The sequence below is a fragment of the Pelodiscus sinensis genome, chromosome 12 (assembly GCF_049634645.1).
Source record: "Pelodiscus sinensis isolate JC-2024 chromosome 12, ASM4963464v1, whole genome shotgun sequence".
Classification (NCBI taxonomy): Eukaryota; Metazoa; Chordata; order Testudines; family Trionychidae; genus Pelodiscus; species Pelodiscus sinensis.
The window spans coordinates 22,466,337-22,491,194 of NC_134722.1; the positions used below are offsets into that span (position 1 = coordinate 22,466,337).

At 46.1% G+C, this 24,858-nt stretch overlaps 1 protein-coding gene and 1 non-coding gene across 2 annotated transcripts in view; both read right to left on the bottom strand.

Moving 5' to 3' along the window:
• The window catches only part of LRP3 (LDL receptor related protein 3), an 83,488-nt gene extending 60,346 nt beyond the window's left edge, over positions 1–23,142 (bottom strand). Inside the window, exon 1 of the mRNA XM_014569490.3 lies at positions 23,014–23,142. Coding sequence (XP_014424976.1) covers positions 23,014–23,035 — 22 coding nt within the window. The 5' untranslated portion in view covers positions 23,036–23,142. The remainder of the gene's footprint in view (positions 1–23,013) is intronic.
• On the bottom strand, positions 22,826–22,899 carry TRNAT-AGU (transfer RNA threonine (anticodon AGU)). The gene has a single exon. It is a non-coding gene; the product is annotated as a tRNA-Thr (tRNA).
• Positions 23,143–24,858: the final 1,716 nt, after the last annotated feature.

Below are 24,858 nucleotides of genomic sequence, written 5' to 3' on the forward strand. Positions count from 1 at the left end.
TGCTAGATTTTGATTGTATTAAAAAGTAACTCAACTGAAGTCAGTGGAGTTACTTCGGATTGATACCAGTGAATGAACATCAGAATCTTTTCCATTTCTTTCCTGTCTCGTTTTGAAGCAGCACGGTTTGGCAAGGAACCAAGAGGGTTCCTGACAAAAACTGATCAAGAGACTTACACAAGATTACAAAAAGACAAAATCAACTGAAGAACAGATGCTATGTTGCAACTATATGGTGTATTTTTTAAAAAATCTAGCTGATAGCACATAAAGTGGAGCCCTGTCTTTCATCTCTCCTCTCTTTACCAATCTTTATATTTTACAAGCAATACATTCATTTTAAAAGGTAGGGACCAATAGAACTGATTTATGACAGGAAAAATACATATTGTTTTGCAAGCTTTCATAAATATCTTGCTGCCAACACATATAAATCCTATCCTGCAATAAATTCTGCATTTCCAGTTCTTGGTATCATTTCAGCAGTATGCCAATCATGCCAAATTATGGATTAGTCCTGTAACTTACAAATAGGATGATCTCATTGTTAATGTTATTTGTGACCTAGAGGTGAAAAGCTAGTTCTACCCACTGAAACTCCTAGACCCCTTGTCAACCTTTAACATTTAATAACTGTATTTTTGATTGATTTATACAATGGTTAAGTAGTTTTTTATTATCAACATATTGAAAAGGCATAATATGAAGTATTGAGTGACCCTGATCTACTAATATGCTATGTTGCTTTCTAATTCTCTTTCCTCCCACACATCTAATGATGAACAGCCTTTGGACAATTTAATTTAGTTTATGATAAATCCTTTTATTCTTTAGCTCTGCAAATGTTTATTCTTTCTACTAGTTGGAGTCACTGAAGGATTTTCTAGGGTCCTTGACAAATATAAACTGTAATAAATAAGATTTAGAAATGACTCGGTAGCAATTCTCATCTGCTTGCAAATCAGAAAATAAAAAACAAAAACATAGTTTAACCGGATGTGAAGTGCGTATAGAAGAATTACCTTACACATAATTCAGACAGATAGAATAACTTATTTCACAGATCTTAGGTCTCACTGCATCCATCACAGTTTTCCTGCTTTTAATTCAGAAAAGAAGTTAAAAAGAGGATGTCATAGACACTACAACATACTAGGGCTGTTAAATTTAGTTTAATCAACTAATCGATGGATTTTCCATTGACTATTCAATAAGAAGGGAGCCCCAGCAGGATTAGCCTCTATTGGCTCTTTATCCATTTAAAACATGCAGCAGTAGGGACCTAGCGCAGGCCGGGACAGCTGATTCCCAGCTCGTGCAGATTCCCCATCTACTCACCAGCCTTTCAAATGGATTAAGAGCCGACAGGCCATTCCCCTTTACCTCAGTAGGCTGCAGCAACCCACAGCCCACTGAGGTTACAACTGTGGTGCCGCAGGCCCCCATCAGAGGTGGAATCCTCTGCTGTCTTAAATTCAGTCTCTTAAATACATCAACTGATAGGTCATCACTCCTTTCAAGCTTCAGTTCATAGCAAAGATCCTCCAGAAGTGATGAGCCAGATTGAAGACAAAAGGAAGGAACCCGCAAAGACCTTTTTTATATCCTGGGCCAGGTGGAGGGACTCCAATTATTCTCACTAGGTATGTCTACATTACAGAGTTTTGTCAGAAAAACGATCGTTTTTCCGATAAAACCTGCGTTACGTCCACATTGCAATCGCATTCTTCCAAAAGTAAATCGAAAGAACAGAGGGGTTTTTCTGGCATTGGTAATCCCCTTCTACGAGGAAGAAGCCTTTTTCCAAAAGAGCTCTTTCGCAAAAAGGAATGTGTGGACGAGGAGGAGAGGTTTTTTTCTGAAGAAGAGGCCTCCAGGAAATAACACAGGTGCCCTGGTGGACACTCCATCCAAAGTAATTAGGACTCTATAGTTCCTGTCTCCTGGCCCCTCTTAAAGCTGCAGGCCCCCTGGACAAGCCTTGTGGCAGGAAGCCAGCCTGAGAGCAGCACCTCACCACACGGCTCTCCGTTTCACAGACCTTGCCACCCATGGCAGAGCCTCAAGCCTCCCGCAACCTTCCTGGCCCTCACAGGGAGCAGCCCCAGGGATCCCAGAACCCACCCAGGGGGACCAAGAGGCATACACCCTCCTGGTCCAGAGTGGAGATCCTCTCCCTCCTCCAGCTGTGGGGTGAGGAGGACACCTTGCAGGATCTCCGCTCCAGGCGCCGAAACACTGAAATATTTGAGCGCATGGCTGAGTCCCTGGCGGAGCACAGACACGCACCTCAGACCTTGGAACAGGTCCAGAGCTCCATCAGGAATACGTCCGGGCCAGAGAGCGCAGCTCGCGCTCAGAGGCAGGACCCCACACTTGCCCCTATTACCAGGAGCTCCACCAGATCTTGGGGGGTGGGGAAACGTCTTCCCCACCCATCATCGACTCCTACCTCGAGATCCCCGTCATCAGCTGGCCAAAGGTCACAGTGGAGGAGGACCACGAGGACCAGGGCCAGCTGGAGGAGCAGGAGCAGGAGCAGGAGCAGGAGCAGGAGCAGGAGCAGGAGGAGAAGGAGGAGGAGGAGGAGACTGTCACCCTGTCCCTGGAGCTGGTGCCAGACAGCCAAGACATCGCCCAGGCCTCGTCGGATGCTGGGGAGGGATCTTCAGGTGAGTGGTCTCAGTTTGTAGCACACACAGGGCCAGGGAGATGACCACAAGGGGCAGGAGTGTGACTGTCACTTGGGCTGCTTGGGCTGGACATCGTGCTGCGGTCCACACACGTGGAACCATGTGCAGCATTAGCGTGTGGCATGCAGATGCAGCAGGCAGCCCTTGAGCACAGGTGGGATCTTGCTGCCAGGCTCAGGGGAGACCAGACAAGTCCAGCTGTGGAGGTGGGTGGGGTCGGGGAGGGGTTAGGGTTAGGCTGCCACGGCTGGAAGCAGGCTAGCCATAAGAGTGCAGGTACGACCCCAGACACACTCAGGAGTGCTGTACACAGCAGGTGGCCATACATGCACATGCAAGGCACTATCCATGCCCGTGGGCAGAGTTGCAATCCACAAGTGTGTGTGTGGACACCAGGGAAAGCCAGGCTGCTTCCAGCTCATTTGCTGCCCATGGGGGACCCCACTGCAGACAGACACTTCTCTTGCCTGCTTTTCCGTGGGCCAGAGGAGAGGAGAGGAAAGTGGGCAGCATGGTCCCCGAGGCACTTCCAGGCCCCTGTGAGGCAGGGCCTGCTGTGCAGGCCACACATGGCCTTGTTCCCAAGACATCCACCTTCTCTGCCTCGAGGACTGTTGGTCGCTGCTCACAGAGGTGGGCACGGCCTCTGGGACAGTGTCTACATGGATGACTGACCACCTCTCCCTCTTTGTGTTCTCCACAGCCAGACCAGCTGGGACTGAGGGCCAAGCCACACCACTCATGCCAGCTTCCACAGCCCTGGGGACCTGAAGGCATGCCAGGGTCCTCGCGCACCTTCTGCGCCAGCATGCTGCACAACATGCAGCAGATCCCGGCTCAGAAGGTCCGCGAGGACACTGAAGGTACATCTAGATCACAGGCTTTTGTCGACAGATACTATCAACATAGCTTCTGTAGACAAAAAGCTTTGTCGACATGACAGTGTGGATGCAAAGGACAGTATAGATGCAATAACGCCTTCTCTCAACAGAACTCTGTCGACAAAAGGCGTTATTCCTCGTAGAATGAGGTTTACAGACATCGACAAAACTGCTGAGTTCTGTCGACATTATGTGGCAGGTATTGTTTTGTCGACAAAAGGCCACTTTTGTTGACAAAACCCTATAGTCTAGACACACCCCTCATGGCAGAACCGCACATGGGACCAGCTCATGCAGTCATGTGATACCATGTCACGCTGATGGCACAACTGCCTGCTGTCGCTGCTTCTGCCTTCCACCCTCATGCCCCCCCCCTCCGCTATGACCATTCCCCCTCTGTCTGCCCTCCCAGGTAATGCCCATGCCCCCTCCCTCTTCCCTACCTGCCATCCCTGACCCCACTCCAGCCCCCCCTCCTGCCCACCCACCCTGTGGTCCCCAGACCCACACAACCCCGACAAGATTCCCACACCCGAGGTGGCACATCTAGCCGTCCCTAACGCCACTCCGGGCCCCCTTTCCTCTCCAGGTTATAAGTCCCTCTCACCCTCCAGGTTATGCGCTCCCCCTCCCCCACCCATCTGTTTGTAATGAAAGATAAATGCAGAGTTTATTTTGTTGGAAATCAAACAGGTGTTTCTATTGAGAAGTCAGGGAAGGGGGAAACGGAGGGGTTGTGGTGGGGAAGGGATAGAGCAGCAAGCCAGAGGCCCCTATTGGGGAGGCCCTGGGGAGAGTTAGTGGGGTCCTTGAGAGAACCTCTCCCTCGCGGCCTCCCGATGCGCACCCCGGCCTGACAGGCCTGGCAGATGGCAGCTGTTCTCGGCTGCTTGAACGCTCACCCCTCGCAGCCGGCGTCTGCCCCTCCATCCTGGGAGGAAGGCCTCCCACTTCTTCTCCACAATTTTGTGGAGGACACAACATGCCGCGGCCACCTCAGGGATGTTATGCTCCCCCACATTGAGGCGGATCAGCAGGCACCTGAAATGCGCACTGAGGCAGCCGAAGGTGCACTCTACCTGAATCCAGGCCCAGTTCAGGTGGGCATTAAATTGCTCCCTGCTGGGGTCCAGGTGGCCGATATAGGGTTTCATAAGCCATGGCACAAGGGGGTAGGCTGTGTCCCCTATGATGCACAGTGGCATCTGCACGTCCCCAACTGCAAATTCACGGTGGGGGAAGAATGTTCCCGCTTCCAGCTTCCCACACATTGTGTGCCCCGCCTGACCACCCGACAAAAATGTCCATGAATTGTCCAGGGTGGTCTACCAGGGCCTGCAGCACCATAGAAAAGTAGCCCTTCCTATTAATGTACTGGGCCACTCAATGCTACAGTGTGTGGATTGGGATGAGAGTCCCATCAATGGCTCCAGCACACTTTAGGAACCCCAGGGTAGCAAATCCAGCCACAATCAGGTCCGGGTCTCCCAGACAGATGACCCTCCAAAGCAGGATCGAGTTCATGGCTCTCACCACCTGCAGAAGGAGACAAACAAACACACAAAACAGAGAATGAGAGGGAGTAGCCTGAGCCCTTGGGAGGTGCCCATCCCTCTCTCACCCTTTCACCCCCCAAACACCCCAGGAGCCACCCCCTATGAGGCTGCCCCCCCCCCAAGCAGCAGGGCTGTGTGAAAGAGGGACAGTACAACCCTGCAGAGCCAGGGTTTCCCCCCCGCTCCAACTCCAGCCCCCAACCTTCTTTTCCCTACAGTGCCCCTTTTCCAGGACTCCCCCACCCTGTGCAGGGACTGCAGAGTGTCTTACCTCCATAAGGAGGGCCCTGACGGTGGACTTCCACATCCTGAACTGGTTGCCCACTGACCAGTAGCTGTCAGGGGTGGCAAGCTTCCAGAGGGCTATTGCGATCCGCTTCTCTAGGGGGATGGCAGGCCACAAGTGGGTGTCGCGTCTCCAGAGGGCGGGGGCGAGCCAGGCACATAGCTCCAAAAAGGTGGCCTTCCTCATGCAGAAGTTTTGGAGCCACTGCTGGTCATTCCACTGTTCCATGATTAGCTGGTCCCACCAGTCTGAACTGATGTCGAACCTCCCAAAATGGCTCTCTACTGTGGGGTGCAGTTGCCAGAGTGTAGCTCCCCAGAATGAGCTTGGGGTCAAGCTCAGTCAGGACCAGGAAGGCAGCTGGCACAAAGTGCTGCAAAAACTGCAGTATGGCCGTGTGGGGCCATCGCATGCTCAGGGGCAGCTCCAGCTCCACGGCTCACAGGAAAAAGCTGCGGCATCCACAAAAGCAGGGCAACCACAGCAGGCACTGTGAGAGCTTTGCTGTCCCTCAAAGAGTTAGGCAAGCACTCAGCAGAAGCAGAGAAATGGCTGTCCAGGGGGGTCCCTTAAGCACATGTCTCTGCAAGGCTCCAGCACCAGCGGAAGCAAGTGGTGATTTAAAGCCCTGTCTGCAGTGGTTCCGGGTGGTCTTTTATGCAAGAGAGTGTCCAATCAGTCTGGATGCTCCCTTTCGAAAGAGCGCATCTTCAGAAGGAAATCACAGACAAAGTTGACCAACCTGCCCATCACTATCTGTGATTTGGGAGGCATATAATGGAGGGAAGGGATGCTGTCCTTTTCTAAACATACCAGCATTCAGCTAAAACGTTACACTCAGGTAGGTAGGACATGTTAGAAAGGAGCCAGGAGAACCAATGGGAAGTGTGGAGATTTGAATTGAAAGAGAATCTGCTTGCTGCTTTCTTTGTGGGAGTTTTAAAACCAGGAGCTAGGGGAAAAAGATGAACTGAACCACAGGGATTTCCATGCCCAGAAAAGGAATACCCATGCCTAGAAATGGACTGGATCTTGAAGACATGGGTATGTAAGTGATAGGGAATGTTTGTTTAGATGTGATCAGGTTATTTTCTCTGTTTTGTTGTTTGGTTAAACTTCTCTGTGCTAAGTCCATGTGCCCCCCTTCATATATTGTATCTAAAGTTGAATCCTAGGAAAGCAATTCTCTCTGCTTTAATCTGTTTTTTCCTCAGTTGCTTTATAGTACTTAGCAACGAAATATGCTTTACCAGATATAGCTTTTTGTTTTATTAATAAAATCATCTTTTTAAGACTATGATCTGATTCTTGCTTCCTGAAAGGTAATAGGAGGTCTATGTATGCATGCCTAAGACTGAGTTCGGCTATCAGTGATTGCAGTTTGTTTTTTTCAAGCTCTGTTGTGGTAAAGAGGTTTGGGGTACCCCTCTGGAAGAAGTTCTCAAGTGATTTCTTCCTGGGTTCAAGAAGAAAGGGTTTTTTTTTCACTTGGGTGGTGGTAGCAACCCTCGCAGAGTCAGGGAATCTGTAACCTTGGGGAGTTTTTAAGCAGAAGCCTACAGAGGTAAGGTATTTTCAGGTGTCTTGTGGCCCCCCTTCTGCACTCAAAAGTGCTAGAGTAGGGAGCAGCCTTCAGAGAAGCAGAAATACAGGAAGGTAATTTTCCCTTCTCAAAAGACTTCATCATCCACACAAGATTCTCACTTCCTAGCAACTAAAAAGTTCAACAAATGTTCCAAAAGAAAAACACAATGAAAACTGCAACAAGCAAATATCAACAATGAGTACAGAGAAAATTATAGACTTTTAAGAATTCTCTTATAAAGGCAACCTAAGACTGTAGACGGAAACAGCAGTCAGAGCAAAATTCCACGTAAAAAATATCTGAAAGGAGCTCTGCTTTTTAAGGAGGTTTCAAAGTGGTACAGTTTTAGAGTAATGTATTTTTATTAGACTACATACATATCACAGATATCCCCATGGTGCCCATCTGTATAGTGATCAGTAACCAAATATCCTTTGTTGTGAAATATTTCCTTGACAACACATTCTTGCACTTGACACATTTTAACAAGTGCTGTTAAGATTAAATATTTATTTACTGGTCAAGTAAAAATTAAAGCATATATTTATGTTTATATTTATGTAAGTATTTGGAGACTCACTATATTTTTCTGTTTCAATTGCTAACTCAACCAAGAATCTGCTTTGGGAAATTTGTTATAATTAGCTTTCATAACTGCTGCCATTACTCAAAGACCACCTTAAAACAGTATCCAAAAAAAAGAACTAAATGGTATGCATGCTTATATTGTTAAATTCAAAGGAAAGCAGCCCATGTGTAATTTATATGGTTTTAGGAGAGTATGACCATTCTAATATATTATTCTAGTATGGCATACTTATTCATTTTAGAAAGTAGAGAGGCTATTGTGATAGTAATAGATCTTTTTATTAGCTAAATCAAATAACTGTCTTCCACACTCTTTACAAAAGACAGAAATCCAGCATGATTTTCAGCTCTATAATAGGGGATTTATATTAACTTGAATAAAGAGGTCTAAAGAGATTTCATTTAGTACTGTGGTTTCTATAAGCAACATGACATTGATTCATTTCTATAGCTCTATCACAGCTAATTCTTCTCATTTCCTTTATCAGCAACAACTTTGATTTCCATGAGTATTTCATTTAGAGCTTAATCCTATTGTCATTGAAGTCAGTGGCCAAGCTCCTGCTGACTTTAATGGTGCAGGATCAGGGACACAAATAATAAAGATTTCTTACTCCTTAAAGATGATATACAGGCAAATATTTAACTGCCCCGCTATTTTCAATATTTCATCCCACTTGTACTTAAAGTATGGTAATCCCAACTGGAAACAATCAATTACTGCTGTGCCATACTTACCTCTGCTCCCTTCTGGCTGTATCTTTACTTGATGCATTCCTACACAGAAGGTCTCATTAGAGTTTTCCACAAGCTTCTATAATATGTCCATAGTACATTAGAAACAAAATAGGTATCCACAATACTGGTCACTCACCAATATTTCCACTGAAGTATTTAGCAATGGAGAAGATAAATACACAGTGGACAGGTATAGATGAACTTCAGCTTCACAGTACCTAGCAGTAGCTCTCCAGCCAAATTAGCCATAATCAATATCAAATATGAGGCCAATAGTGCCAAGATAGAGCAGAAAAATAGATTTGGAGTTCTCAGGAACCCCTTGCTCAGGCTTGATGAAATATGGAAGCTGGCAGCAACTATATCATCAGTTACAATCTCTGGTGTAAAAATTACCATGACACTATTAGATCAGAATCTCCACAAGATGGCACTAAAAGAGATGGCTAAATTTGGCTCTCTTTTTCACTAGTGTAAATAAGAATTTGGCCCACAACAGGAAAAGCTGATTCTAGGGCAGGGGTGAGCAAAAGGGCCTCCGCGGGCCAGATTCAGCCCACCAAGAGGGTAGATCCAGCCCACAAAGGCCCTGCTACTCCCTTGCCATCAGGCTAATCAGGGGAGCCTGCAAAGTTTCCTGCGCTCTGTCCCTGCCCTGCGAGCAGCACACGGCACTTAAAAACGCCAGGCATTCCTGGCAGGGTAGGAGGAGGCTTCATGTGCTCCTCCGCCCCCAGGCCAATCAGGACCTGGGGACAGAGCAGTGCACAAAGTTTCCTCTGCCCTGGCCCTGTCCTGTTAGGAGCACGCAGCACTTAGAAGTGCCGCGCGCTCCTGGCATGGTGGAAAAAGACTGATTGGCCTGGGGGTGGGGGAGCACGTGAAGCCTCTTCCCACCCTGCCAGGACCACATGGCACTTTTAAGCTCCGTGCAGGGCGGGGACAGAGTAAACTTCACATGCTCCCCCGCCCCCAAGCCCTGATTGGCCAGGGGCGGGGGAGGATGGGAAGTCTCCTCCCAGCCAGGGGCATGGACACTTAGAGGAAAGGGGGGCGGAGGGGCAAAGGATAGGGAATCCAGAACTATCCCAGCCCGGCCCCTTCCACTCGAGGCCCCGCCCCTTCCGGGGCAGCCCAAGGCCACTTCAAAAATTTCTGAAGTGGCCCCCAGTAAAAAATTGTTGCCCACCCCTTATCTAGGGCCACCACACAGGGGAAGCCTCAGAGGTGGACCTGGCGGCAAAGCATGGTCAGGGCCACGCCTATCAGTGTGAGGAGGCAGTGCTTCCTCCAGCCTACAATACCTGTCAGCCATGCACTTTGCTTGACTGTGTCAGGCAGCAGTACTCACACTCAGGTCTTACTGTTATTAAACAGACTGTTTCTATCTCCAACCCAGTGCCTGCGAGAGGGGAAGAACTGCTTCTAAAGGCATCCAGGTGGTAGGTTGGAATTTTCCCAGTTTACTGAGTGGGGGCTCGAGCCAGTTTGGTTACATTGTTGAAAGAACACACACACCCCCCTCTCCCCCCCCAGATACCGAACCTGGCCCTTCTGGCTGCTGACTGCTACCAGCAGAAGGGTCACATACCCATGATGATTCCCATGGTTTGGACTTATTGTTGAATGAAGAATTGATATATTAGTGAGGACAAAATGGATGAGTTTGGCGACATATTTGGGTTGGATAGCTGAATGTTGTCCATTGTCGTGTAGATACTGAGGCAGGCAGCAATCCCATCCTTGTGACAAATGTTGGTGAAGAGCAGGGGCAGGGAACCTCAGGATATGGACCCCCGAGGCTCAGGGCCCTCTGTGTTGGCACTCCAGCTTCCCACTTTCCAACCACAGGACTGGAGCACATGAAATCTACTATGCTGGGGCCCCTTAAGGGGAAACGTGGGGAGTGTCTTTCTCAGTCGGGATTGTTCGGTTGTTTTTTGTTTTGTTTTGCTTCTCACTTGTGTGCAGCCCCAACTGATTTTTCTGTGGGTAAGTGGCCCCCAACCCAAAAAAGGATCCGCACCCTGGGTGTAGAGGGAGACATCTCTTTGTTAGAACAGTGTTCTAATAGAGACTGTTAATTCTGGAGTTTCTGGAGAATATCAGTTGTGTCCTGGAAGAAGCTGGCCCTTTGTGTGATAAGTGGATTCAGGATGGTTTCTATGGGTGCGTCTACACAGCAACATTATTTTGAAATAACTTAGTCCACATCTACACAGCAGGCAGTTATTCTGAAATAATGTTGAAATACTGTCAAGCTGGAGGATTTCTTACTCCGACTCCTGTAACCCTCATTGTACGAGGAATAAGGGAAGTTGGAGGAATGCTCTATTTCAAAATAAGTGCTGTGTAGACGCTCCCAATTTCGAGATAACCTATTTCAAAATAAGCTACGCAATTGATGTAGCTCAATTTGCGTAGTTTATTTCAAGTTAAGCCCTGCTGTGTAGACACACCCTATGAGTCCCGATATTCCTGGGAACTTAAATTCATCACTTTGCTAAACACTACAAATTTTGGTCTTAATAAACACACTGGATTTATGGCTTATTACAACAATCTGTAACACCCAGCCCCCCCCCTTTTTTTTTGTCCTATGTCTCCACAGGTGTTCACCTTGAACATACGCTAAACAATCTGTTCCACGTTATATTTAGATCTGACACTCTAAGGCCACGTCTACACTAAGGACCTATATTAGTATAACTGTTATTCAGGGGTGTGAAAAATCCACAACGCTGAGTGACAGTTATACCAATCTACCTCCTTTGAAGACAGTGATATGTCAAAAGGAGAACTTCTCTGTCCATAAACAAGTGTTAATACTACTGTTTTACTTTGTAAGACAATATTCTGAAACTCTTGTAACACATCCACAAATAATTCCTAATAAAAACATTCAAATAGTAAACAACCATTTAAAATCTTTTCAAAATGGTAGCTTATTTTGTTTGTTACCACTGAAGCAGTCAATGCAAAAAGACTGTTTTCTCAGCTGCAGACTACAAAAAATATTTTTTCCCTCTGACATTCAGAGCTGATCTATCAAATTCCATCAAATCTTTTTATATCATATAGATCATATTAAATTAAATAAATATGACAATATGTAACTGGACATGTCTGTCAAACTATGACACTTCACAAAATGGCATGCCCGGGACTATGAAAGAGCAGTCTTTCAAACTGAGGTTAAGAAGGGAAGAAACTTCACTCAATGTTTGCATCAAATGTTCTTATCCAAACCTCTATGAAAAAAAAAGTGTGCAGCAATATTTACTCTCCTAGGCAAAAAAAGAAAATATCCACCCCGACAGCCTACAATCACACCAACACTAAGCAGTCACTAAACATTAGACTGCCCCTAAGACTTTTCTTTCTTTAGGCAACCATCTGTATAACAAAGATGGCCCCCAATGTGATGATCTGTCTGCAGGACCTGTGTCACTTTTTTGCTATTCCTAGCAAGAGATAGCTGAAAATCAAGTTTGATCTGGTCCATATTTGGGAGTTCAAGTGATGATGCACTCACAGGCATCGTTACTGAGCAAGAAGCATGAAGTCTCTGTACAACTGGGGTAAGCAATGAATAAAATTTGGCAGGACACCATGGGCTTCAGTCCTGAAAAATCTTCTGAGGAAATGTACTAGATGAAATCTAGGAGTTGAAGGACTTTTGGAGCAAATCCCTGTGGATTAGGGACGTCAACGTGTAGCCGACGACATGATTATACAATAAACCTGGGCTTAATCTTGTCAACTACTCGCACTCCCCCTCTCTCCTTGCTGCCTCTGTATTTTTAAAATAGCTCCCCTTTTGGACAGGCTCCCGCCTGCCACCCCATACTACTGCCTCTGTATCAGAGGCAGCAGCGCGAGGTGGCAGGGAGCTCCGAGGGAGTGGAGCCGAAAGCACACTGGTTACAGGCTCTGCCCTCAGGGACTATCAAATAATCATGTAACCACTAAAACTTTGATGCAGTTACACAATTATTCAATTACACCATATATAACATCCCTACTGTGGATGCGCATTTTCAGAAGCTCTAGCCACGGTTTTGTTTTGGTTTTGGTTTTGTTTTTTTTGCAAAGGCTATACAACATGAGATCTTACATCACTGCTGTTCCTCCATAAGCATCTTTTATGAAACCCTAGATCCAAAATCTCAAAAAAATATTAATTTTGTACCCACAATTTTGAAAGAAATCAATGCTGGATGAAAATGATTGAATTTTACCCTCTAAGAAGAGATACATAATAAATATATATGAACATAAATATATTTTAAAATAGAGAAGTTATGTGTCCTACATTATTTCTTCTTGTATTTGTAGTAAACGCAGTAGTAAAGTCAAATACCATGCCACTGTAAAGGATGCTTTTTTAATGGTGTTTGCAGCATATATTTTTGCAGGAACAAATCAGCATGCTAAATATGGGCATAAATAATAGAATCTAGACAAATGCTTGTGCCAGCAATTAATTGTTGGATCAAAATTAGAATTTGTGTTGAGGCTTCTAAAAATGTGGTCCTTACTCTTTATAAAGATACAAGGCCTGTCACAGGCAGGACTGGCTCCTGTCAATGAAATGGGTCCAGCTGCCCTGTGCCACAACTGGTGCCGTAGTAGCAGCAGTAACTGTCAACACTATCATCATCTTTGGAGAAAGCTGCTGAGAGCAGAAAGCACTCTGCCACCCATCCATGGGAAGAGGGAAGAATTGACTATGAGACTACATATTTGGGGCCTGGAAGGATGCTGAGAGCTTGAGAACAGCAAAAGGCAGAGAGCCAGGGCTGGAGAGAGCTTAAGGAACTGGGGCTGGACTTGTACCCTGAGGAACTGAAAGATAACCATGGAAACTGAAGGATTCTCCAAGCAGAGAGGCTCTGGGGGCTCCTCCTATGAAGAGTGGAGCTGCAAGGATGGGGGTGTCTGTGCTGATAAAGGACAGGAGAGGGCAGTGCTGGAGAGCTGTGGTGTGGTGAAGACATCAGGGTTGCATGTTACATGTACTTTTGGAACTATGCTGTAGAATTTTGGATTATGGTTGTGGGCTTCTTATGGTTTATCTGCCTAGGTATGCAGTAATAAATGAACTCCACCAGAGATATATTTACACTTGGAAACACTCTTTGGGCTATGTCTGGACTGTACTCAGAGTACGTCTAGACTGTGGGAGTTTACTCCGCTGCATCCAGGGAATGCGTTTGCTCGTCCGCTTTTTTTTGCGGAAGAGCAAATGTGCTATTTCAGGGAGCCCTGTATACCCTGTTGTATGAGGAATAAGGGTTCTTCCAAAAGAGGAGGCTTTTCTACCATTTGGCCCCATCTAGACCAGAAAGGAAAAAAAAGCCTCTTTCAGAAAAGTAATCGGAAAAAGCTACGCAAATTGCCGGGCACAATTTGCGTAGCTTTTTCCGAAAAAAAAAAGCTATAGTATAGACCTACCCTCAGAGAGGAACTGAGGCAGACCTGCTACAGAGGGCACTCTAGATGCAGTTAACCTATGACAGGGTTAGATCCTCAGGTGGTAAAAATAAGTGTGGTTTCACTGGTTTCCCCTCAGTTCTCATCAATGATTATATGCAATCATTTGGAACAAAATCATCACTGGGGTAACACCACTGCAATTAATGCCATTGCACCAAAGGTGAATTTGAACTAGTCTATGCTATAATTTAAATATGAAAACCGTTTGCTTCTCCTTTCTCACCAACAGAAGACATTTTTTAGGCAAAAAAAATGTCTCTGCATAGCCTTGCAATTGTCATGAATATTTAATGGGCCAGGCACATATTTTATATATAATTATTTTTAAAAGCTATTTTGCTTATTCATCCCAGTTGAATTTGAATACTGCTATAAATACAATAATTTCCCCACATATCAGTTCCAGATAGCAAACATTTTATCTGTATGTTGTACATTATAACATTTTTCTAATAACTCTGGTTTCATGAGTTTGTAACTAAAAATTAAATAGATTCATGCCAGACGTATGCTTGACCAAGTTGCTGTAACTTTAAGCAAGGCTTTTTATTACTAAACACGTAAAAACAAATAACATGCAGGTGGCAGGATAATGATCATAATATAATAGGTTATACATCTTGTTGCATAAAAAAGCCTCTGCCTGAGCTCACTAGATTTATATACATGGATTTTCTAAAGCGACACCAAACTGTAAGGTCTGTTTTAAACTAATTTATTATGATTGTCAATCTTTGCAATCTGTGTAACTCTCAAACTTACTGTAAACTGCAACTTTGTAATCTTTGTAACATGCAGCCACCTTGCTTTTAAGCTGCATTCTCCCCTGAGTGAATGGAGAGAGAGTGTGAGAGTGTGTTTGAAGAAGACTGGAATCGATGGAGCGTATTTCAATGAGCCATCACAGTCTGAGCATGCTGCTTGCTGGATAAAGGGAAGTCTGGGCATGCTCCCTGATGACGAGGTGAATAAGTCACAGGAGCCATTCAGACACCGTATAAAGAGAAGGAGCACATGTGAGACTCTCTCTTTTTCCTTCCCCTGCTCCTGAGAAACTCCTCTTCAGTGTCCCTCCTGACCAGCTTCCCCAGCCATGATGAGCAGACTGACCTTCCAGGATTCACATGCTTTGGCTCCTTCTGCAACCCATATGTCTGTGTAAGTGTGTGATTGCCTGAGGGAAGGAATGAATGGGTGTGAATGAGTGAATGAATGGAGGGGTGTGTGCTTGCATGGGTGCAAGAAAGAGAGAGTTCTATCTTCTTTAGCTTAAACCTTTGGTGACTGGTTTCTCCTCTTTACTTTTACCTAGTGGAAATAAACCCATACTAGTGTAACCCTGGGTGGCCTCCAGTGAGAATATTTTTAAGGTAACACATCTAACAATGTAAAATGCAAGATTTCTAATCTCAAAGCATCTTTGCTAATTTTTGCAATATACTGTATACTACTTACAGAGGACTATTACAGGCAGTCCCCGACTTACGCGGATCCGACTTATGTCAGATCCGCACTTACGAACGGAGCTTTCTCGCCCCGGAAGTCGGGGCGAGAAAGCCCCGTTCGTAAGCTGCTCCGGTGCCCCTGGTCTGCTGGAGACCGTCTCCAGCAGACCAGGGGCACCGGGCGGGTTCCCGCGCTTCTGAGGCTTTTCAAAAGAGCTTTTCTCTAGGAGCTCAAAGTGCTTCACAAAGTATTACCTGATAGAGATGCAGCCGTGTCAGTCTGGTCTTGCTGAAACAAAAGACAGGACTATGCAGCGCTTTAAAGTCTAACAAGATGGTTTATTAAGTGATGAGCTTTCATGGGAAGTGGGTCTGGCCCACGAAAGCTCATCACCTAATAAACCATCTTGTTAGTCTTTAAAGTGCTGCATAGTCCTGTCTTTTGTTTCAAAGTATTACCTAATTCTCATAGTGCTGCCCTTTTACAAGTAAGGAAATGGACTAGAGAGAGGTAAGTGACATGCCCAGGATGGAACAGCATGTGAGTACCAAACCTGGGACTACTATCCAGCCCTCCTGACTGTCAAGGCTACAGTTTGATTATACAAGACCACTATTCCAGCCATATGTTGAAAAATTATGCAGGTCTTGCTTGGCTATATTCTTTTTAAATAACATTGCTTGGCAGTATAAGCTAAGTGCCTGGGTACAATGCCCTATGAACACCAGGTGCTGTAATCTAGAGCTATATAATTTTATTAACTGTACAATTCCTTTTTAAGTGCCATGATGTTGAAAGTGCTGGGGGTGGGAAAGGTCTATGTATTAGCTGAAATCCCTATAAAACAAAAATGGAAATATTTATAGGGAGGCAGCTGCTCCAACCTGCTACTTGGCAGATGATATAGAAATTTTAAAGCTGTTTAAAAAATGGTTACTACACTCTTGTTAAATATAATGCTACAGCAGTCCCCAGGGTGATGTTAATTAGCACTGCCACAGAATTAAGAGCTTTTTAAAATTAGCCTTGCTTCTCTCATCCTTGTTGCTGCTCCAGACTCTTTAGACTGTAGCAGGTAGGAGGAACCAAAGAGAAAGGAGCTTGGGGAAGAGAGAGAAAGATAAAGGATCTAAAAACAACAGCCCCAGAGACTTGGAATTCAAATCCTTGTAAAAGTATAAAGCAAACATGCTTATGCACATGCAAAAAAACATTAAAATTAAGTGTTAGCATTTGTTTCATGTTTTCAAATAGCTTTACAAACTATTCTTCCATGGTATTTCATGTGGGATAACAATATTTTTAAAGAATCGTTTTAGCATGAATCAATTTTCAAGCTATTAAAAGAGAATCGCAATTTTATGTTTGCATTAAAACACTTCTTCGGAATCATGTTGATTAATTCATTTTATAAGTCCCAAGATACTGACTAAATACTACCTAGATATAAGAAACAAATAAGAAAAGAGAACTGTGGTACCAATCCTGCAACTACTTATGTATGTCAGTAATTTTGAGCGAGTGGCCTCATTGAAGTCAATAGTAGTAGGGTTGCCAGGTGTCCGGTTTGGAACCAGACAGTCCAGTATTTGAGCTTTCTGTTCAGGAAACAAATTGAGAAAATATAAATGTGCGATATTTTCTAAATAAGATGTAATGTAGATTGTGATGTAATGTCAAGTGTGTCCAGTATTTTTGTTGAAACCATCTGGCAACCCTAAATGGAACTACTCATGCAAGTCGATGAGTCAATGTTCCTGATCCTGCAACAGTTATGTACACTAGGGATGTTAGGAAGCGTGTAATTTGTTAATTGTGTAGTCAACAAAAATTGTGTCGACTACACGATTAATCAATAAGGGTTAGCACTGCAAACACTCAAGGTCCAGCAATTACCCCTGCTGCAGCTCTGCAGTAAGAGTATTTTAAGAGTCAGACGGCAGGGACCCTGGCTCAATCCCAGCTCGCACCGAGTCCAGGAGCAACCCCCGCTGCGGCTCTGTAGGAAAAGTAATTTAGGAGCCCACTGGGAGGCAACTCAGCTCAGTCTTGGCTTACAACAGGTCCCAGGAGCTACCCCCAGTGCAGCTTGGCAGGAAGAGTAATTTAGGAGCCAGGTGGGCAGGAAAATTACTTTTCCTGCAGAGCAGCAGCAGAGGTAGTTCCTGGTACCAGCTGCAAGCTGGGACTGAGCCGCGTTGCCTGCCCATCCAGCTCCTAAGTTACTTTCCCTGCAGAATCGCAGCAGAGGTAGCTCCCAGAATCCAGCATGAGCCGGGACTGAGCCAAGCTGCTGGCCACCCTGCTAAAAATATTATGGGCAGAGTGGGGGGGCGGGGATGAATGTAGCTGGTAACATTAACCTTTAATCATTTAATCAATTACACTATTACATCCATATTGTACATGCTTAACTTGGATTTCAATAGGCCTACTCACAATTCATGTGTATTTGCAATACACTATCACATGGCTGTGCCCACATATATGATCCTTCTGAGATAGAGGCTGAGTCCTAAATGACTTTTTGGATTTCAAGTCACCTTTGTCTCCCAACAATTGCGCAAAACTTTGAAACAAGTGAATAAGAAATGGTGGCTGACTTGGTCATCTTCTTCCAATTTGTAATATTGGAATGCTTAACTCCTTTCAAAACAGAGAGGTTGCAAACCTTGAACAATTCAGTAGCTATGAAAAGACAGATTTGTCAGCAGAATGAAGACTGAATACAGCCAAGCAGAGTTCACATTATTTCAGGAATGTCTTTATAACATTGAAAAAATAGACCCATCCATACAAGACCCTTGAACTCTCTCCCACCTGTAGTCAGTGGGCATTTACGTACAGAGAGGCAATTTGTCTAATTGGCTAGATTTAAAACATGGAAAAATACTTATGTGATGGATTTATTTAATGTTAATCAGGCCCATGGTTCATTACAGGAGAATCAGCATTTTATAAACAATTTTAAAATATTATTTTCACATAAACTCTCTGAAATATATAGTAGTTCCTTTCTCCATCCCTGTCTCCTGCTGGCCCAATGAGATTAAAGCTGTCCCAGTCCCTATCCCTGGCCCCTTGCTGCCCCTGTGTAGTCATTCTGTAGTACAACTGTCCCTCCTACCAAGCCTCTCCATTTCCATTTTATGAGAAACAATGGAATTCCAGGCACATTGCATTGTTGTGGCAATCAAACACTTACCTTGCTTTAAGTTACAAGGAGAAGCTGCATAACAAATTTGGGGGGGGCCTATCATTTAGAAGTTCTTGAACAAACGGACTCACCGATGGATGGATACAAAGTTTCTAAAATATACAGTAGATTAACATGCACAGTCTTATTAGCTTATAGAATTTCACACGACTAAGGTTACTCACTTGTGTAAGAATTAAAGCTGTTAAAATGTGTTTAAATAACTGTGAAGCCACTGAAAACTTCAGCAGTCCTACAGTTAAACATGAGGTGGCAGTCGGCTCCTCTGGAGTTTGCGCGTAACTGTGAAGATTAACCAATGAGCCCAGGCTCATCAGTTAACCATGTGCATGGTTCCACTTTCATATCCCTAGTAAGAATCTGCAAGGTTGGGACCTTAAGGCTCTAATACTTTACTTAGGGTAACCAGATAACAAATATGAAAAATTGGACCGGGATGGGGAGATAGTAGGTGCCTATTTAAGACAAAACTCCAACTAAGCCTCCTCAAATTGGAGGATTGGGCCACAAGAAATCTGATGAGGTTCAACAAGGACAAGGGTAGAGTCCTGCTCTTGGGACGGAAGAATTCCAAGCATTGTTACAGGCTGGGAACTGAATGACTAAGTAGCAGTTCTGCAGAAAAGTACCTGGGAATTACAGTGGATGAGAAGCTGAATGAGAGTCAACAGAGTGTCCTTGTAGCCAAGAAGGATAATGGCATATCAGGTTGCATTAAGAGGAGCATTGCCAGTAGATCCAGAGATGTGATTATTCCTCTTTATTCTGCTCTAGTGAGGCCACATCTGGAGTACCGTGTCCAGTTCTGGGCCTCCAATTACAGGAAGGATGTGGACGCTTTGGAGAGGGTCCAGCGGAGGGCAACCAAAATGATTAGGGGGCTGGAGCACATGACCTAAGAGGAGAGGCTGAGGGAGTTGGGTCTATTTAGTCTGCAGAAGAGAAGAGTGAGGGGGGATTTGACAGCAGCCTTCACCTTCCTTAAGGGAGGTTCCAAACAGGATGGAGAAAGGATGTTCACAGTGGTGATGGATGGCAGAACAAGGAACAATGGTCTCAAGTTGCAGTGGGAGAGGTCCAGGTTGGATATTAGGAAAAACTATTTCACTAGGAGGGTGGTGAAGCACTGGAATGGGTTACCTAAGGAAGAAGTGGAGTCTCCATCCCTAGAGGTGTTTAAGACTCGGCTTGACAAAGCCCTGGCAGGGTTGATTTAATTGGGATTGGTCCTGCCTCGGGCAGGGGGCTGAACTTGATGGCCTTCTGAGGTTTTTTCCAGCTCTATGGTTCTATGATTCTATTGGGAATATCCCTACAAAATCAGGACATCTAGTCACTCTAATTTTACTGCACTGGGAGTAAAGTCTGGAACAATACTCCTGAAGTCAATATAATAGCATGACTGAGGGCAGAATATGTCTCTCAAATTTTATATACATTTTAAAGGTTCATATTTAACATGTTACTTTTTCCTCCTAGTAGCATCCAGCATTACTAGGTGCACAGAGACCTTGTTACCATTTACACTTGGAATAGACAGTCATCTATTTGTGAAAGCCTTCAGTAAGAAGGCTAAATAAAAAGTCCCAAAGGTTTTGGTGGTGTCAATACTTTTCTGTAATTCTCAACTATAAATACCAATTATAGAAAAAAGGAGGAAAAAAATAAGTTAATTCCCTAAGAAGCTATTGAATAGTCAGAGCGTGGGAACAGAGAGTTTTGAGAGGGGAATTTCCCTGCCTTTTTGTGAATGAAAATCTCAAAAAACTGTTGAAAGGCTCAGATCCTTGGTAGAGATACCATTTTCAGCTCATTAAGGAACAGGCTCCTCAAAATTCAGATATAGACAACTGAAGTTGCCAACAAACTTCATCCAGAACTTCAGCAGTTGAAACATACTACACCACAACTAATTAAACATGGGCTAGATACTGTAAGCCTTTCTAGTAAATATGATGTTCCTTCACTGCGGCACACTTTCACTATCTCTAAAGCACTTGCTTAAACATTCTAAAATATTTATTAAACCCTCTATGAGAAGATACTTTTCAAAATATAAAAATAACCAATTACTTGGTAAAACTTCAATTACTGCAACACAGGTCAACTTAATATTCTACAGGACAAGAATAATGGTGATAGGCATTGTAAGCCTGATGTTAAATAAACAGCCTAGTATAAAAAAAAACCATACTGAAGAAATATTATTAAATTCCTACTATTAATCATTCTCAGCTTGGTAATGATCCAGAGTAAAGTATAACATGCACCATAAATAATAAGTAACCACTCACTATCCATTACCCATTGGATGTAAAATTGATGCATTTAATAATACATGCTACTTTGAAATTACTGAAACTGCAACAAACAAAGAAATCCCCCCCCCCTTCACTCATTTAGACAATCTCTTGCCTCATTAAAGGCAATCTGGGAAGCAGTGAATGATAACTTTTCTTTCTGAACCTTGCTCTTCCAATCAAAAGAGAAGCTTAGTATTTCTTATTCATACAATTAGCTAAATACACCTGAACCTCTTTAATCCAGCAATCCTGGGAAACAGGGTTTGCTGGATTACAGATTTTGCTGAGCCAAGGAGGGAATAAGGGGGAAAAGAGCAGGGTGCCTACTTGGCACTCTGTGTCTCCCGCTGCTTCCTGGGCAATCCCCACCTCCACCCCAGCCCATATGGGAATCGAAGGGAAAAACCTCCAGCAGAGCACATCATTGTGCTGCCAATCCCTTCTGCCTCTGCCGGCCAGGGTCATACCATGTGTGTTTCCAAATTAAGTACACCCAGAGTACGGAGAGTTTGGGGGATTGGTTCAGGAAACATAAAACACACCAGCTACATTCATATGCTAAAATGTCTTTTTTATTGGACAAAAAAGGACCCCAACATGCTCTCTAAACTTGTCAACTCCTTAAGGTACAGTTGGTTATAGATATTCAGCGTGCTTAAAAGAAGTCACTGGTACAAACCAGTAAATACTGAAGAACCTCCACTACAGACATTCTGCTATTGAATGTGTTAGCTTGCTCTCCCATAAAACTGGGATTCTCAAACTTTTCCTTTCTCAGGCCCCCTCAGCATGCTATAAAAACCTCTATGGCCCACCTGTGCCACAATAACTGGTTTTCTGCACATGGAAGCCAAAGCTGTTAGGGAGTAGCAAGCCAGGCAAAACTGTGTTTTTCAGGCTTCAGCTTCAGACCCAGCTGGCAGGGCTCAAGGCCCAGGTTTCAACCCCAAACAACAATGGCTGCACTTGGCAGCCCCTCTGAAACCCGCTTGCAGTCCCCAAACCCCTGCTTGAGAACCACTGCTGTAAAGGAGAGGGGCCCAGCCAGTCGGGGGACAAGAGCTTCCCAGAGAGCAGCTACCTACCAGCTTGAGCTAGACCTTGAGGATTCATCTTCTGCCTATAGGAGCTGTGTATGCTGAGCACCAGCTGAATCTCCTCTAAGAACTGACCATGCAGCTGGCACGGCAGGGTGCCAAGCTTTACAGGTGTTGTAAGGCAGGCAACACACAGGTCAGGATGCCCAACATTATGGGTGCAGAGCAGTGTGAACAGCAAAGGGTGAAAGGCAGCCCCCTCTCTTCCCCCCCCCCCCCCCCCCAAGTAATCATGCTCTGACAGGCCAGGGAAAGTCAGGAGTGGCGGGCTGCCCAAGCCTCCTTCCCCCATGCTCTGACCAGCAGGGAAGGCTGGGGCTGATTTCCCTGCTTACTTGGGGCACCGTGGGGGTGCATTCACACCCTTGCAATCCACATGTACGAAAAGGCATACACTACACACACACACACACACCGTAATTCCTGCGCAGCGCAGCAGACGAGGGCAGAGCACACACGGGGACTGTGGGTGCCCAGCGGGCAGGGAGGAGGGCAGGAAGGAAGAGGGGAGAAGCACTACCCGGTGCGCAGAACAGCAGACAAGGGGGGGGCAAAACACGCCCGGGGGGGCAGGAAGAGGCAGGCACGATGGGTGCCATAACACAACCGGCGAGGGCCGAGTAGGCAGGGAAGAGGCACAGAAGACGGGGTAGGACAGGCGGCAGGGCAGGCGCTCCGCGGCGCGCAGCGCAGCCCAGCCGGCGGGGCCAGGCACCATGGGCGCGCTGGGGAGCAGAGCCGCGCTGCCCGGGATCATGGCAGCTGGCTCCGGGAGGGGACTGGGAAGACCCGGCTGCCCTGGCAGCGGCGTCTCCTTCTGCCAGCAACGGCCCCGCAGCAGGCAGCTGGGCCCCGTCACACGCACCCAGCCGTGGGGTGACAAGCCGGGAGCGGAGATAAAAATTACCGGGTGCAAAAGGCGGGTTGGGCCCGCGCAGGCACCGCTGGGATTCGAACCCAGGATCTCCTGTTTACTAGACAGGCGCTTTAACCAACTAAGCCACGGCGCCGGCTGCTTCTCCGTGCGGCCAGGCGGCCCATCGATGGCTCGGCAGCCAGGCTGCTGCTCGGTGATAGATACATACGGGGATGGGGTGTAGGAGAGACCCCGACCCTGCTCTTACCGCTGCTGCGGGCGCGCTGCATAACACGGCGCTCGCTCCCGTTTCCCTGCTCCGGGAGCTAGGTTGGGCCTCACGCTGCTCTCGGTCCCTCTGCAAACCTGCCATTGTGCCACGCAGGCAGAGGCAATCCCCCCCCCCCCCCCACGCACACGCTCCCAAAAGTGGGGGAGGGGTGTATATTGCCCAACCATTGCCTACCCTTAAAAGTCAGGTCCCCCTACCTACGGTATTCTTCAGGGACACGAAAAATCCACACTCGGAGCAGCATAACAGACCTCCCTGCAGTGTAGGGGGCAGTCTGGCTTTGATCAGCACCCTCAAACCACTGTCCTAGCTGAAGCAGAACATTTCCCACCTTCAGAGTCACCCTCTGACAAAGGGGGCAGTTGCCCTGCGTGCCAGGTTGCAACATGGGCCAATGTTCCCTCCAATCTTTTCTATTCCCCTGAAGATTTTTTCCTTCCAGATGCAGGATAAATTTTATATGCACCAAGGCATGTATGAATGTGCACCACCAGGAGCTAAAGGGTTCCCCGCTTTAAGTCGCCCGTTATACATCCGTTCCACACTAAGGCTACGTCTACATTGGCCCCTTTTCCGGAAGGGGCATGGTAATTTTTGAAATCGCAATAGGGAAATCCGCGGGGGATTTAAATATCCCCCGCGGCATTTAAATAAAAATGTCCGCCGCTTTTTTCCGGCTTTTAAAGTAGGAATAAGATCCTCCGGAAAAGGGCGCTTTTTCCGGAGGATCGGGGCCAGTGTAAACGCTCTTTTCCGGCCCTCCTAAAAGCCGGAAAAAAGCGGCGGACATTTTTATTTAAATGCCACGGGGGATATTTAAATCCCCCGCGGATTTCCCTATTACGATCGCTGAAATTAACATGCCCTTTCCGGAAAAGGGGCCAATGTAGACGTAGCCTTAGGGTTGCCAGGTGTCCTGTTTTTGACCAGCACATTGGGCTGAAAAGGGACCCTTACAGCTTTGCTTAGCACCACTGATCAGGTGGCTAACAATCCAGTTGGTGCAGGACTGGTAAGCCCCTACTCCGCTGCACATGTCTCTTTGGCTTCTAGACATAGATGCAGTGTGAGTAGCCCCCGTGGCTCCCATCAGGCCCCAGGGATGCAAGGACATGCTTGCCAAACCCCAACAGCTGCCTGAGGTAAGTCCCACCCAGAGCCCACATGCCTCATTCCTTACTGAACCCAAACCACCTGCCTCAGCCCTAAGCCCCCTCTCACATCCCAGCTCACCCTCTTGGATCCCACACCCCAACTCCCTGTCAGAGCACCATGCACCCTCTCCTTCTACCCCATTCCTGAGCCCACTCCTGCACTCCAAACCTCTCCCCTCCCCTCCCCTCCTGCACTCCAAACCCTTCAATTGTAGCCCTGCTCCAGACACCACATCCCCCCCCCCCCCAGCTGGAGCCTGCAACCCCTCCAACTCCTCAACCCCCTGATCCAGCCTGGAGCCCCTTCCCACACCCTGAGTCCCTCATTTCTAGTCTCACCTCACAGCCCACAAAAACTAACCAGAGCCCTCACTTCCTCCTGTACCCCTAATTCCTTGCCCCAGCCTGGTGAAAGTGAGCACTGAAGGGAGGGCAGATGGAGTGAATGGGGATCAGGCCCTGAAAGAAGGGACAAGGTGGGAGAGGGGCCTTGTAGCCCTGGAATTTTGTAACTAAGAAGTTAGTTATAATGAATGTATGTTATAGCAAAGGATTGAATTAAACTTAAATACAAGATGTAGGCCTCAGACAGGCCAGGGAGCTTTGTTAAGGTAGCTCCAGCTCTGTTTGATGTTAGCATATTGTGATGTTACAGAAAAGGGATGGA